The sequence below is a fragment of the Hippopotamus amphibius genome, chromosome 8, assembly GCF_030028045.1.
Source record: "Hippopotamus amphibius kiboko isolate mHipAmp2 chromosome 8, mHipAmp2.hap2, whole genome shotgun sequence".
Lineage (NCBI taxonomy): Eukaryota > Metazoa > Chordata > Mammalia > Artiodactyla > Hippopotamidae > Hippopotamus > Hippopotamus amphibius.
This window is the reverse complement of record NC_080193.1, coordinates 1,259,553-1,274,315: the sequence shown is the minus strand read 5'-3', so window position 1 is coordinate 1,274,315 and position 14,763 is coordinate 1,259,553. Positions and strand designations below refer to the sequence as shown.

At 60.8% G+C, this 14,763-nt stretch overlaps 1 protein-coding gene across 1 annotated transcript; it reads left to right on the top strand.

Moving 5' to 3' along the window:
* Positions 1 to 11,439: 11,439 nt before the first annotated feature.
* On the top strand, positions 11,440 to 13,691 carry TMEM191C (transmembrane protein 191C). The gene is made up of 10 exons (XM_057746752.1): positions 11,440 to 11,701; positions 11,778 to 11,901; positions 12,157 to 12,207; positions 12,322 to 12,399; positions 12,588 to 12,644; positions 12,773 to 12,832; positions 12,944 to 13,008; positions 13,089 to 13,161; positions 13,356 to 13,396; positions 13,484 to 13,691. Exons 1-10 carry the CDS (start codon positions 11,547 to 11,549, stop codon positions 13,689 to 13,691), a joined length of 912 nt encoding a protein of 303 aa, XP_057602735.1. The 5' UTR covers positions 11,440 to 11,546.
* Positions 13,692 to 14,763: the final 1,072 nt, after the last annotated feature.

Sequence of the window (14,763 nt, the reverse complement as noted above, 5' to 3'; positions counted from 1 at the left end):
GTCTGCGGGAGCGGGTCCCTGGGGTTCCGCAGGCCGGGTCAGGGCAGGGGCCGTGGGGGCCCCCCTCCGAGCTGGGGGTGAGCGGGCCGACCACGACCTGGGCTGCCCGCCCGGCTCTGTGGGTAGCGGTGCCGGAGGGAGGGGACTGCGCCCTCCCTCCTCGAGCCAGGGGTCACCGCTCGCTGGCGCTGGGACAGTCGGGCCCCCGCCGCCTACCTCTCCACAACTAAAGAGCCCTCTGGGCCTGTGTGGCTGTTATTCCTACTGATCTGTTCCTTTTTTCTTTTTGAATTTTGTTTTTTAAACCAAAACCAACAAGAGTTTATGTTCCTTCCGGCCCCTCGGGGCTGAGCCTGGGTCTGCAGACTGAATGTACCGGGGCAGCCGCCCCTCCCGGCTGTGGGCTGGGTGCCCACCCTCCAGGCCCCAGAAGCCCTTCTTGGCCAAAGGCTTCCCTGGGCCCCGAGCCCTGCCTCGGCTGCCTCAGGAGAGAGAGTGCTTTTCCCATAGTTTCCGAGGAATATTCTTTGTTTAGAGGTACTTGTTTTTTACTAAGAGAAAACCCCGTGTAACGTGTATGTGAATGTTGGAACTGGAAGGTCTGGGGTCGCTGGGGGGCGGGGGGAGGCTGGCCGCGGTGCCAGGTGGCGGTACGCGTTTCCATTTTCTCTGTGTGTGTGGTGTGCGCGGTGTGTGTGGACTCATGTCGCGTTTCCTTCCTTCCTTGCCCATCAAGGTGGAGAGACTTCTGACCTTTTGCTACCTCTTGAATTTGCGAGAACAGGACGTTGGCTGGTGATGGCAGTTGTGGCCATGAGACGTGTGTTTTCCTCTGTCGCCCTCCTGCGCCCCCCGCCCGCGCCCCCTCTCCGAAGGGGCGCCTGCACTTCCTCCGTGTGCACGTGGCCAGCCGGCCACCCTGAGGGTGTTCTGAGCGTGCTGCCGGGCGGCAGGGAGCCCGTGCTGCCTGTGATGTGGCCCGGTGGAGTTCTGAGTGTCCCAGTCCCCAGGAGCTCCCGGCACGGGACCAGGTGCCAGGGGACGGGAGCCACGCCGTGGGGCAAGGTCCTGGCGGCTCCTGGCCAGGCCAGGACGGGGCGGAAGTGAGCCGCCCCCATCCCGTCTCCTGGGCTTGCGAGAGGTTGCGCTCGGGAGAGCAGGGCCCCCGCCTGACCCATGTGGAGGGATGTGTGTATCACCTCCCCGCCCCCCGGCAGGGTGGGGACTGGCCCTGCTTTGGCATCTCTGGGTGATGCAGGGGAGAGGCTGGCTGCCTCCCGTGGGCTCAGCCTTAGACACCTTGACGGGCCTGGAACCTCGCTCACGAGGCCAGGCCAAGGTCGTGAGGTCGGTCCCACTCTGGCCCCACTGTCTTCAGCCGACTGCAGCCACAGGGCTGGGCCAGCGGCTTTATCTTCGTTTTTTTTCGTGCTTTTATTTCTTCTTTTTTCTTTCTACTTTAAGTTCAGACCAAAAAATTTCGGAGTCATCCCCTATCCCCACCCTCCACCCCTCCAGAGACCCTCCAGCTGAAACCAGAGCCTGAGTTCAGGGACACAAGTTGTGGGTGTTGGGAGTGCAGGCGCGGGCCGCGTGGGGCCCTGCGGAGCCCCTGGCCGCCCCTCTCCCCTCTGGGGGCTCGTGTTCCAGCAAGGCGGGCGGGGCCTCCAGCGCCTCTGCTCTTCCGACCCCCACCCTGTCAGCACTTAAGCCACACGACAAAAGTCTGTAGCGGGAGCTGCACACACGGCCCCGGGCGTGGCCCCCAGGGAAGCAGGTGGTTCACGGCAGAGCTTCAGGGACGGGGCGCAGGGCCCTTCACTCTCGACCTTCGTGCGACGTAGTATTGTACCCACCTGAGTATTGTATCGAGCCTTCTCTGTATTTTAACAAGAAAGCAAACACTAGTTTCCTATTTAAGACTTTAGGGGTTTGTGGGGCGGGCGGGGTGAACACGACACTCGGTTCTGTTTTCCTTTTCCCTTGGTTTCTCGTGGAGTGCGTGCTGTGCTCGTGAGTGTGTGCGTGGGCGTGTGTTAGAGCCTCACCGGGAGATGAGGCCCTTGGAGGCCAAGGGCGGCTTACAGTTCTCTGCTTTAGTCACTTAATTCCTGAATGTTTCGGAGAAACAGGAAACAGAAAATAGCAGATGTCATGTAGGAAAGAGGATAAACAAAAGACAAAAAAAAAAAAGGAAAAAAAAAAAAAGCTCACACCCAAATTCACGAAACCTATTTTTTAAACCAAAGCACATTTTGAATGCATATGGAACCTCAACGGGCTCAGAAAAAAGATACTAATATATTTATCTCATTGTTTACATAAACTTTTACAGTTTCAGACCTCAGCAGCTGTAAGGCCACCCCAGTGAACCCCCACCTTCTGCTGGAGCCCCTTCTGAGTCGACCCTGGAATGGCTCACAGGCAGAGGGGCACCGTGGGGCCGGGGCGGGCGTGGAGGCCCCGAGCCCTCCTCCCAGCCCGGGCCTCTCCCAGCCCAGCTGGCACCAAAGAGCTTGGGCCCGTGCGGACCCACCCCCAGGCCTCCTGGCCAGACGGTGGCGGCCCTGGCCAGCTGGCACAGCAGGGGTGGCCGTCAGCTCTGGCCACAGGACCCGAGTCTGGGCTCGGGCCCCGGGGTGGAGGTGCGCCCCCGTCCCGCTGCTCTGCCCGTGCCCCTCGGGTGGGTTGATGTGAGGGTCCCTTTCAAGCCAAAAAGCCAGGACCTTTGCACAGCTCCGTCGACGCCAGCGGGTCCCCGCCCCGTGGGGACGCCCACCTCCACCCCGGCCGGGGGAGGGGCTCATTGGGCCGGTCCTTACCTACACAGACGGTGCAAACACTCTGAACAGTGTTGTTTTTGTATCAATATGTTCGTGCAGTGATGAATGTATTTATTTCTCAGACTTGGGGCGGGCGAGCGGCGGGCCGGGCTGCACCACCGCACGTGCCCGCCAGACCGTGCCCACGGCCGGGGCTCCTCCAGGATTGCAAAAGCGGTAAAGAAGAAAAGATGAACCTTTAAGCAAATATGAATCTCAGAGACTCGCAGCATAGCCATACACCTCAGCCTGTGAAGCGAACAGTCTGGACCCAGTCGGACTTTCAGAACCTCGCGCAGCCGGTGGCGGGGGTGGGGGGGGGGTTTACCGTTTGTTGCCACTCGGGCGCTGGGCCATCCCCGCCCTTCTCCCCGCCCGTCAGTATTCACTGGGCTGGCCGCGTGCAGGAGTGCGATCAGGGCGCGCCGGCTGGGTGGGTGGGCCCCAGCCACCCGCCCTGCCATCCTGAGCGGGGGGTGACGCCTGGGCAGCCGGGAGGGCGGGGCGCAGGGCAGAGAGGGCCACATCCACCCCGTCCCCTCGGCTTGGGGGCCGAAAGCAGAGGCCCCAGGCCTCAGAACAGACCAGGGGTCCCGGGCCTGCCCTGCCCTGCAGGGACCAAGGCCCTCACTCTTCCTCAGAGCCAGGCTGGGCGTCACTGGCCCCGCGACCCCAAGCCAGAAAGGGGGAGCGGAGCGGGGCCTGGCCAGAGCCTCAGCCTGACATTCCAGATCGGGGGTGGGTGTGCGCTGTGGGAACTGAGGCTGCCCGGGACCCCCGGCTTGTCCGCCCGCGTCAGTTTTCTACCGGGAGCCCCCCCTACCTCACCTTGCTATTTATTGCTGTAATTTATTGACCTCAAATATGCTGCATAACAGACCTCACGCGGGGCAGGGAGGATCCCCAGGGCTCCCCCCCCTCCACTTGGCGGGGCCCCGTGGGGCCAGGTGCTGAGGGGAGCCTCTCTGCCCCCCACCCATCACTTGCTTTCCCCCGCCCCCATCGGGGGACCCCAGGTTGGGCACTGGCCCATTCACAAATACCTCGAGGGGGAGGGGGAGGGATGGGGTTTAGCTGTTTTCTTTAACGGGAACTGGAAGAGGGGTCACGTCCTGCTACGCGCCCTTCCCAGGAAGGGGGGGGCCCGCGATCGCACTCCTGTACCGGCCACCGCCGCCGTCCGTCATCCCACTGAGTTCACGTCCCTCGAGAGTCTGGATAAATTCAGGTCAGGGCTGCAGGTACGCAGCCCTCAGTGTCATAGTAAAGCAGTTCACCAATCTCTCCATTCAGAAGCGTGCAGTCTTAATGTACAGTGATGAGAAGCTGTTATTTTATGATCTTTTCATTAAAAGCTTGATTAAAAACTCCTGTGAGGCCTCTGTTCTCTGGCTCTTCTCTTGCTGAATGACACACTGCTTTCCTTTCTCCGTCCAGCGCTTCCAAGACCTGGGAGGGCGGGAGCTGGGGTGGCTTTCTGCGGAGCCCGGGCCCTCCGTTGGTGGCATGTGTGCGTCCGGAGCTGGGCAGTAGGGCCAGCACCCTCTCGGGCAGCACTGGCCCCAGCTGGCTGAGGCGGTTTGGGGAGCAGGGCGTGTGTGGGTGGCGCATGGACCTGGCGGTCTGGGTGAGAGGAGGAGGGCTGGCCCGGGCCCCGGGCCCGGGACCACGCATTGCAGCAGCAGGATCGGGCCAGGGCAGGGGGTGCTCTTTCCTACCCACCGCTCCCTCCTGCTGCCTGGTCTTGGGGTGCGGTGGGGGAGCAGGGAACGGGGGTAATCCTAGTCTCCGTGGGCCGGGACAGGAGACCCCACTCCCTGGAGGACTGTCCCTCCTGAACCCTGGTGGGATCACAGGCTGAGCGAAGACCCAGGAGGAGGGGCGGGCTGGGCCTGGGAGGGTGGTCAGCCAGCTCAGCCTCGGACTCCACGCACTGCAGGTGTCCAGGCGGCTGCAGGGCTGCAGCAGGCAAGCCCCTAGAGGAGCGTGGGTGCTCCTGCTCTAAATCTCAGTAAGTTCTGTGCAATTGTTTTAAAATTCTCTCTCTTTTTTTTTTTTTTGGTATATCAAAGCAATACTCAAACATAGTCTGAATAATCAAATGGCTCTTAAAAAGGCTTAAAACAAAAGGTGGTTTCTCGTCCTTCCAAGCCCACCTCCACATTGTGCAGGCAGCCAGAGTCTGGCCTCACAGTGGGTGACGGTCCAGTTCATCTCGGCCCCTCCCCCATCCTTCCTGCCCCCGGATAGTTGTCAGGCATTTTGTGTGATCTAGGGCTCGGCAAGCTTTTTCTGTAAAGTCGCCAGATAGTACGTGGTGGGCGATTCAGCCTCTGTGGTGACTCACCTCTGCAGTCACAGAGCAAAGGCAGCCAGACAGGGCTTCACTTACAAACCCTGGTGCAGTGTGCGGTCGGCCAAGCCGCACTGGCTGTCCCGGTGTCCGTTTGTTTATTGCTGGGCCAGCGCGGATATTGGACCTCGTTATTTTTCTTGAGATTTGATAATGATCCTGTTTTTTCAGCTTCTCGGTTTGATCTGAGCCTCTTTCCCCACCCTCTGACTCTGTGAAATGCCTCCCGGTACAGTTCTCCACAGAATCAGACACATTCCGGAGCCTGCTGTTCTGCACAGGTTGGGCTGGAGTCCTGCCTCTTTGTCCTGCAGCAGACATCCTGTTTTCTGGCTCCTGTGTGTTCTTTTCTGGGGTGACATGCCTGTTTCCGTAGCATATTTGCTCCAGTACTATCCTGATGGAAGAACACATGGGAAGTAGGTTTTTTGAGACTTAAAATGTCGAAAATGCTTTTAAATGATGTGGAATTGGTATTTCGGCTGGGTATAGAATTGTGGATTGGGTATCATTTTCCTGCTGAATTTCAAAGGGGTTACTCCATTGGCTTCTCCCTTCCAAGCCCAGTCCCCCATGTGTGACCTGATTTCCTCCCTGGAAGCTTTTGGGGTCATCTCTCCATTGAGATGGTTTTCCATTCACTGGGCAGATGATGGGTTTGTTCTACTCTACATTCATTCCCTTCAGTAAACTCTTACTGATTTTTAAAAGCATCTCAGCAGTTTGTTTTTTTTCAGTTGAAGTATAATTGATTTATAATGTTGCATGAGCAATTATCTTTTTTCTTTCCTTTTTTAAAATTGTATTCATTTTTTGGCTGCATGGGGTGTTGCTGCATGCAGGCTTTCTCTAGTGGTGAGGGGGGGTCTTGTTGCAGAGCACGGGCTCTAGGTGTGCAAGCTTCAGTACTTGTGGCATATGGGCTCAGTAGTTGTGGCTCGTGGGCTCTAGAGCGCAGGCTCAGTAGTTGTGGCACACAGGCTTAGTTTCTGCACGGCATGTGGGATCTTCCTGGACGAGGGATCAAACCCACGTCCACCTGCATTGGCAGGCAGGTTCTTAACCACTGTACCACCTGGGAAGTCCCAAGCAATTATTTTTAATGTTCTTTCTACTGTTTGTTCCTTGATTGTTACATTTTGTTCTCTTTTTCCTGGATGTAATCTCTTCCTAAGGAAACTGTCATTTCTTGATACTTTCTTCTCTTCCTTGCATTGTGTGGAGTTCCCTTTCAGATCCACTTTTGGTTTGTTATTATCCAGTCCTATCATTTTAAAGGCTTTCCACAAATGTCGGGCGGCCTTGGCAGTTCACTTTTTTTTTTTTTAATTTTTTTTTTTAAATTTTTTGGCACACGGGCTTTAGTTGCTCCGTGGCATGTGGGATCTTCCTGGAGCTAGGATCGAACCCGTGACCTCTGCATTGGCAGGCGGATTCTTAACCACTGCGCCACCTAGGAAGCCCTGGCAGTTTACTTTTAAGAATGAGACTCTGAAAAGCTGCTTGGAACCTGTGCAGCCGCCCCTAAGGTGTGTGGGTCTCATCACAGTCACCTTCAGGTGGGGTGGAGGGAGTGAGACACCGCTGCCCCGTGCGCAGAGCAGCTGGTGCTTTTGACGGAGGTGCCAAGGTGAGGCCTCCCACCTCTTAGCACCAGAACCCGAGCATCACTGGAGGAGATGGCCGGTGAGGGGTTCCTCCTTCGCAGCCTGAGGGAGTCGTTCTGTGGCTGGAGACGGCTGCGTGGTAGGCACCACTGTTTCCTTTCATAAAGGTCTTGTTTAAAATGTGCCTCTTTCTGAAAACATCTGAGTAGGGCAGGGTGTTTCTCGATCCTGTGCCGTGGAGAAGGTTTGAGCCAGAAGAGGAGCCAGGCAGGAGAAGAGCTGCTCTGGGCGCCCTGGTGTCCAAACAAGGAGAAGAAGGGAGGGAAGAGAGGAGAGACCGGGAGAGTGAACCCAGGGCTGCTCCCACCTTCACGCAGGAGGAGGCAGCCCTGGAGCTGAGTGTCTCCGTAGACCTTCTGGAAGGACCTTTTCTGAGCTCAGCAAATGGAGAAGCAGCTTTTGGACGGCTCCTCCGCAGTTGGGGGCGGGCGTGCACTAAAGATCTCCCCACCGCAGGGTCGTCCCCGCTGATCCCGAGGGCCCCCCTGCCTTGCGGGGCACCTGGGAATGTGGCGGAGAGTAGATTTTCCCCTGGTCACTGTGTGGTTTAGGACGTTGCCTGGACTTACGGCCCTGATCATTTCCCAGTGTCCATAAACATGGTCATCTGTGAGCTCCTGAAACTAACGTTACGTGTCAGTTACACCGCAGCTGAAAAATGCCAGTCAACAGGCTGGCCTTGACCCCTTGTTGAGGGGCCGGGTGACCCTCCCACCCGTGTGCTGCCCTCTGGGGCCACCCACGGGCCCTCGCAGGGGGAGGAAGGCAGGAAGTGGGGGTCCGGCCCACGTAGCAAAGGACCCAGGCTGGGGGCAGAGCGTGGCATTGACTCCACGGTTCCGGGGGCTGGAAATGGGAGGCCCAGATGTTGGCCCGGGGGTCTCCCCGGAGGCCTCTGCGCGGTGCGGAGATGCCCTCACCTCCCTGTGTCCCCGCCTGTTCGTCCCTCTGTGTGTCTGTGGCCAGATTTTCCCTTACAGGGACCCTGGTCAGACCGAGTTCGGGTCCACCCTAAAGACCCATCTCCAAACACAGTCACATTCTGGGGTGCTGGAGTAGGCTTTCAAAGTAGGGATTCTGGGGGACACGCTTCAGCCCACATGGGGCACACAGGCCTGCCATGTGTGGCCGCGGGGGGTCCCATGTGGCCCTCCGTCCCTGTTGGCACCATCATCACCCCCTCCTCTGCCTTGTGGTGCAGGCCGCCTCTGCCCTCAGTGGGCACCTGCTGGAGTCACGAGTTCCTCACTAAGGTGTGCCCCCAGGAGGGCAGTTGGGGAGGTCCCCAGAGCCCGCCCACTTTGCGATGCTACAGGCAGTGAGCCCTGGGCCCTGAGGTGCCTCAGGACGTGGGCAGCGTTCATGCCCGTGGCTTTCAGCACGAGCCCTGAGAGCACTGCTTCCTGTTCCCACACCGCCTTCCCACTGGACGGGCTCGCAGCCTTCAGCCTTCAGGAGCGGCGTGGGGGGCCACTGCTGCCCGGCCTGCAGCCCTTGGTAGGAGGCAGGGGTGCAGGAGGGGCAGCTTGTCACCTGACCCGTAGTTGCAGTAACTCAACGTCTAACCATTAAACAGGCTGGTGAAGGGCTGCGAGGAGCTGGTCACACACCAGGCGCTCAGGCAGGGCTGCCCCGTGGGTGGGGAACAGCACGTGCAAAGTGCAGAGGCGTCCGAGCACGTGGTCTGAGGTGGCTGAAGCCACGGAGCTGCAGTGGCTTCACTGTGGCTGGCGTGGGGGATGGCAGGTGGGCCCACGTGGGGGGGACTCTGTGCCGTTGTGCTATTATTTGATCCTTTGTGGTTTACATACATCTTTTTTCTCTTTCCTTTTTTCTTTTTCTTTTGGCCGTGCTGCTAGGCTTGCAGGATCTCAGCTCCCCAACCGGGGATAGAACCCGCGCCCTCAGCAGTGAAAGCGCGGAGTCCTAACCACTGCACCGCCAGGGAATTACCCTTTTTTCTCTTATCGGGCAAAAAATACAAGTTTCAAATACAAATCAAGGGGCTGTGCACAACAGGCGTGGATTCTATAACTGTTCTTTCTTTGATTGGATAGACGTTTCTCGAGCTCCTGGTACCACGCACATGTCCTCACCCAACTGTGCACTGAGTGTGCAACCATTGCATTCAGCCCTGAAGACGGGGCTGGGGGCCTGCTCCGCCCCCCTACCTGGGCTGTGCCCCTGGGTGGGGGCCCGGGGTGGGGAGGGAGCCCTGGAGAAGAGGACCTTGAACCTGAGTCCTGGGGGAGGGGCAGAGCGGGGCCAGCGAGCTGGGTGGGAAGATAGGCAGGTGCTTCTGCGGGTCCGGTCGGAGCAAAGGGCAGGGGCGCCACGGCTGGGAGGGTCTGTTTCCATGGCTCCTGTCGCCCCCACCACCAGGGAAGTGGCTTGGGTTTCTCCGGAGGCTTCCTCAGCCTTGGGCTTTCCCTGCAGAGATTTTCCTCCTAAAGACCAGGGGTGGGGAGGGGTCAAAGCAGCCCTTAGCTCACCCACCGAGGCTGCAGAGTAGCGACCCAGGGGGCGGCCAGTGTCACTGACGTGAGGGCTGGACGCTGGACGCCTCCACCGCCTGGCCAGCTGTTGTCACTGAGCTTCCCCATGTAAACTGGGATCAGGACGCCTACAGAGCAGGTGCGGTGGGGTCGCGGGGACGCTGCAGGGTCGTGGAAGGGCCCCGGGGTGCAGTGCTGACCCACAGGGCTGGAGTGGTCGGCAGCTCGTGCCCCAGGAGCCACAGGAAACCAGAAAGAGAAATGAGTGGGCCAGATTCTAATGTGTCTTGAGCCCAGTACATTCACAGTGTTTCATGTGTGATCGGTACAAAAAGCATCTATGCGATGGTGCTTCGCAGGGTCCACATTTCCGTCTGGACCAGACTTTCAGGAGCTCGGTGCCACCATCCTAGGCTGGATGTCCAGCACTGGAGCTGGCGTCCGTGCGGGGCTCAGAGCTTCAGCCGTGTGAATCATGGACCCCCAGCCCTACGAGGGAGTCTGGTAACAGCCCCACCTTGCAGGTGGAGAAGCTGAGGTGCAGAGCTGTTAGAGCCAAGTGATTCAGTTTTCCGTATAGACATTCTTTTTCATATTCTTTTCCATTGTGGTTCATCACAGGTATTGAATTTAGTTCCATGCACTGTACAGTAGGACCTTGTTTATCCATCCTATATGTAATAGTTTGCATCTGCTAATCCCAAACTCCCAATCCCTCCCTCCTCCCCGCCCTCGGCAACCACAAATCTATTCTCTATGTCTGTGAATCTATTTCCATTTCATATTTTAGATTCCACATATGTGATATTATATGGTATTTGTCTTTCTCTTTCTGACATTTCACATAGTATGATCATCTCTAGGTCCATCCACGTTGCTGCAAATGGCATTATTTCATTCTCTTTTATGGCTGAGTTGTATTCTCTACATGTGTATATACACAGACAGACAGACAGACACATCACATCTTTATCCACTCCTCTGTCAGTGGACATTTAGGCTGACTCCATGTCCTGGCTGTCGTGAACAGTGCTGCTGTGAACACTGGGGTGCAGGTGTCTTTTCGAATTAGAGTTCCGTGGGGATATGTGCCCAGGAGTGGGGTTGCTGGGTCCCACGGCGACTCTGGTTTTCTGAGGAACGTCCACACTGCTCTCCACAGAGGCTGCACTTTTACATTCCCACCGACAGTGCAGGAGGGTCCCAGGCGGGGACAGCTTACGGCAGGCAGCCACCTGCATCTGCTTGCTCCCCAGACTCTCCTGTTCCTTTTTCTTGCTTCACTGCGGGTCCTGCAGCACTGCTAGACCTGAGCAGGAGGGCCATTCTTGTCCCTTAGAGCCTGGAAGGGAAGGCTGCTAATGCTGCCCCCCCACTGTGTTTACTAAGCAGCCTTCATCCGGCTAGAGTTCCTTTCGCTCCCTCTTTAAGTTGTCCACAGATGTGGAACTCTATCCCGAGTTCTGCTCCTACTGAAATGCTTTACCGGAGCTGGTCTTCTCCCTCTTTTGTCCAAGTGGTGAATGACCTTGATTTTCTGATCTTGCGAATCCCTGGACTAAAGTTTGCTTGGTTTCATGTACCTTTTTTAATGTACCCCTTTGGATTTGGTCAGCTGATAACTCATTTAGGACTTCTGCATCCAGCTTCATAATCGAAATTGGCCCAATAAAAGTAGACTTTAAAAGGACAACTTTACCTGCAATTTCACTAGTGAAACAGCTTGTCTTTCTCCTGTTTCCTTTAAAGATCTCACCCGTGTACCTTCCAGTCTTAGTTATTTTAGCATGCACGGTAAAATCATGTTCTTTTTTCCCCACTAGATATCATATCTCTATGCATGCCACATAAAATACATCATTTTCATAATTACAGTGGTGGCCTCTTTGTGATGACTGTGCCTACCGCTTCAACGAACCGCTTAACGCGTTGTGGTTTAAGAATTTGTTTTCTTCCTGGAATCCGTTCCCAGTAGTGCGATCACTGGGTCCAACGACAGGAACCCGTTTACGGAGCCTGCTCTCTCTCCCACAGGAGGCTGCTCCGTCCGCAGGGCCGCGCGTAACACGCCGGCCTCGCCTCCTCGCGCTTCGGGTGCGAGCCCCGCGGGCCTGCGCGGTCCGACGGCGGCCCGTGCGCAGCGGTTCCGAACCGGCCCGCGCGCCGCCCATTGTGACGCGGGCCCGGCGGCGGCGGGCAGAGCCGAGCCATGGCCGAGGCGCGGGAGCTGCTGCTGCAGCTGCAGAAGGACAACCGCGACGGGCGCCTGCGGAAGCAGGAGCTGGAGGAGCTGGTGCGCGGGCTGGAGGCCGAGAGCGAGAGCCTCGGCGCGCGCCTGCGGGACCTGAGCGAGCGCGAGCGCAGGTGCGGGCGGCTCCTCCCCTCGCCGCGGGCCTCGGGGCCGGACCGGCGGGCGGCGGCCTCAGCGTCCCCTCTGCAGCCTGCAGCGGCGGCGGAGCCGGGCGGCGCGCGCCCTGCGCGGGGAGGCGCGCGAGGCGGCACGGGAGCGCGCGGACCGGGAGCGCGGGCTGCTGGCAGCGGCGGAGCAGCGCAGGCGGGACCTGGTGGGGCGGGGCCCTGGCTGGGGCGGGGCCTTGGGAGGGGCGGAGACCTGGTGGGGCGGGGCCTTTGGTGGGGCGGAGCCCTGGCTGGGGCGGGACTCTGGGTCGGGCGGGGCCTGAAGCGGGGCGGGCCTTTGACAGGGCGGATCTCTGGATTGGCGGGGCCCGTGGAGGGGGCGGGATCTCTTAGTGGGGCGTGGCCTGCGGCGGGGGCGGGGACCTCGGAGAGGCCCGGACCGCCCCCTCGATCCTGTCCAGGAGCGACAGAACCGTCAGCTGCAGGAGCAGTGGGAGGAGCTGTCAAGCCAGGTACCTTCAGGAGGCGGCCTCCGTCGCCCGCCTCCCCTAGCCCTAGTTCCCGCCTCCCAGGATAGACCCCGCCTCCAGAGGCCCCGCCCCCGTTCTCACGAGCCCCACCCCCAGCTCTTCTACTACGGAGGAGAGCGCCTGAGTCAGCAGCGCGCGGAGCAGCAACTCGAGACCCAGCTGGCGGCGTTGCAGGTGCCTGGGCGGGGCCCCGGCGGCCGTCGCGCTGGCGTGGGCGGAGCTTGAACGACCTGAGGGCGGGGCCTTGGGGCCCTGGGCCGGCGGGGGCTCCAGGGCGGGTCCTGAGCTCCTGGGCGGGTCCGGGGCGGGTCCGGGGCGGCGGGGCGTGCGCGGCCCCTGACCTTCCCCGGACCCTCGCGAAGACACAAGTGGAGCTGGTGGAGGCGCAGCACGCCATGCAGGCGGAGGCCCTGCGGCAGGTGCGGGCGCAGGCGGCTCTCGGGGGCAGGGTGGGCTTGGGGTTGGGGGGGGGGGCCGGGGCAGGCTCCAGGGCGGGGGGCGAGGCCAGGGTCCCCCCCGCGCCCCATCGGAGCTGCTCTCTCGCCAGAGCGCACGGCGGATGGAGGAGGCCTGGGCCAGCTTCCAGGAGCAGAGCGGAGTCTTGCAGGTGCCTCCGCCTCGCCGGGGGCCCCCGCGCGCCCCCGCCCCGGGGCTACGGGGCCTGCCCCCGCCCCCCGCGGTCTTCACGGGGGTGAGGCCTCACTCCCACCCGCTCCAGGAGCTGCAGGGGAAGGTGATGGAGGCGGCGGCCGCGCTGGACGCCTCGCGGGGCGGCCCGGAGCCGTAAGGGGGTTCGGGCTGTCGGGTGTGGGGGCGACTGTGGGGCCGGACGCAGGGACCATGCCCAGGCGCTGTCCCCGCAGGTGCGACTCACAGCCTCGCCGGGGGCAGGACCGCGCCGGCTCGCTCATGGAGGAGGTGGCCAGGGCGGACTGTGTGAGCGCGGGCGCGGGCGCGGGCGGGCTGGAGCCGAGAGCCGGGGAGCCCCTCCCCCGGGGACCCGCCCCCGGGGGGACCCCGCGCCCGCGGGGCCGCCCACCCAAGGGCCCCGCCCGCATTGGAGGCGCGCGCACCCCCGGGCCCCGGCCCCTCCGCGCGCGGGGCTGTAGGTCGCTCCCTCTCCCCGCCAGGAGCAGCGGCTGTTGGGCGGCGCGGGAGCGGCCGGCCGCAGGTGAGCCGGGGGCGGGCGCGGGGCCGGGGGCCGGGGTCCCGGGGCGCCCCGCCAGCGCCCGGCTGCCGGTGCCTGGTCGGCCCGCAGGCTGTGGGCGCTGGGCGCGCCGCGGACGCTGCTGCTGCTGCTCCCGCTGGGCGTCGTGGCGCTGCCGCTGCTCTTCCTGGCGCTGCGGAACCCCTCGGCCCTCCGGCGCGGGCTCGCGCGCCCCGGCTCGGGCGCCGCGCTCCGCCGCCTGCGCTACACGCTGGCCCCGCTGCTGCAGCTGCGCGCGCGCGGCCTGCTGCCCGCCTAGCGCATCACGCCGGCCGCGGCCGCCCGCACCCCTGTCTCCCGCGTGGTTTCTGCGCGCCGCGCCGGGGGGTGGGGGCGGGGAGACGCGGGGGGGTGGGGGCGGGGGCGGCGGGGGGTGGGGGGACGGGGCAGGGGCGGCGGCGGGAGGCGGGGAGGCACCGGGGCGGGGCTGCGGTGTGTCCTCGGGCCCAGCGGCCGCCGCGCTCCCCCGGGCCGAGCTGGGTCCCCAGCGGCTGCCGGACCCTCGGTTCCTCCAGCCCCGCCGCCCGCCCGGGAGGGGTCGGAATCGCTAGGAAACCCGCTCTCCCCGCCGGCGGGTCCCCGCAGAGGCCCGCGCCCCGCGTCGGCGCGGTGGGTGCTCAGTCCCCGCGGCGCCCCTCGTCCCGGGTGGGCCTCTGGGTGCGGGGCCGCGGGCGGAGTGGGGCGTGCGCGCGCACCACGGCGCTCTCCGCGGGCATCGTCTTTTCATTCCTGCCAAATGTTCTGCTCAGTGGAGATGGACCTCGAGTTTCGCTTCGTCGGATGCAAATACTTCTCGACTTTTATTATTTACTTTCTCTGGTAGTGAAATTGTGTGTTTCTGCTGTGCACACGTACGTGCGGTTTTGCTCTGCCCTTTAAACAATTGTTTTCTTACTGATTGCACGTGTTCTTTAGTCTTTGAGGGGTGAATTCGTTTATGAACTTCTGTGCACAATTTAAGAATTGTGCCTTGTGTCCTAAAAATTCTGTTCTTGCCTGGAAGTCATAAAGATATTCTCATGCTCTAAATACTTGTCATTTGTGTGAACATTTTATCTACCATCCATAGATGGGCGTTTGGGTTTTTCCACCCTTTGGCAATTGTGAATAGTGCTGCGGCGAGGGGCTTCTTTGGTGGTGCGGTCGTTAGGACTCCGAGCCGTCACTGCCGTGGCCCTGGTTCGATCCCGTAATTGTGGCACACCCAAAAATTAAAAAGAAAAGAAAAGAAAAAAAACCCCATATATATATATATATAGTGCAGCGAATGTGGGTGTGCAGGTATCTGTTTGAGTTTCTGCTTTCACTTCTTTTGGCTGTTTACCCAGCAG

Bases quoted from the DNA above. Each gene is read 5' to 3' on its own strand.
- TMEM191C (XM_057746752.1), top strand. From the start codon at position 11,547: ATGGCCGAGGCGCGGGAGCTGCTGCTGCAGCTGCAGAAGGACAACCGC. The intron at 11,702-11,777 runs GTGCGGGCGGCT...TCCCCTCTGCAG, and splicing joins CTGAGCGAGCGCGAGCGCAG to CCTGCAGCGGCGGCGGAGCC. The intron at 12,645-12,772 runs GTGCGGGCGCAG...CTCTCTCGCCAG, and splicing joins AGGCGGAGGCCCTGCGGCAG to AGCGCACGGCGGATGGAGGA.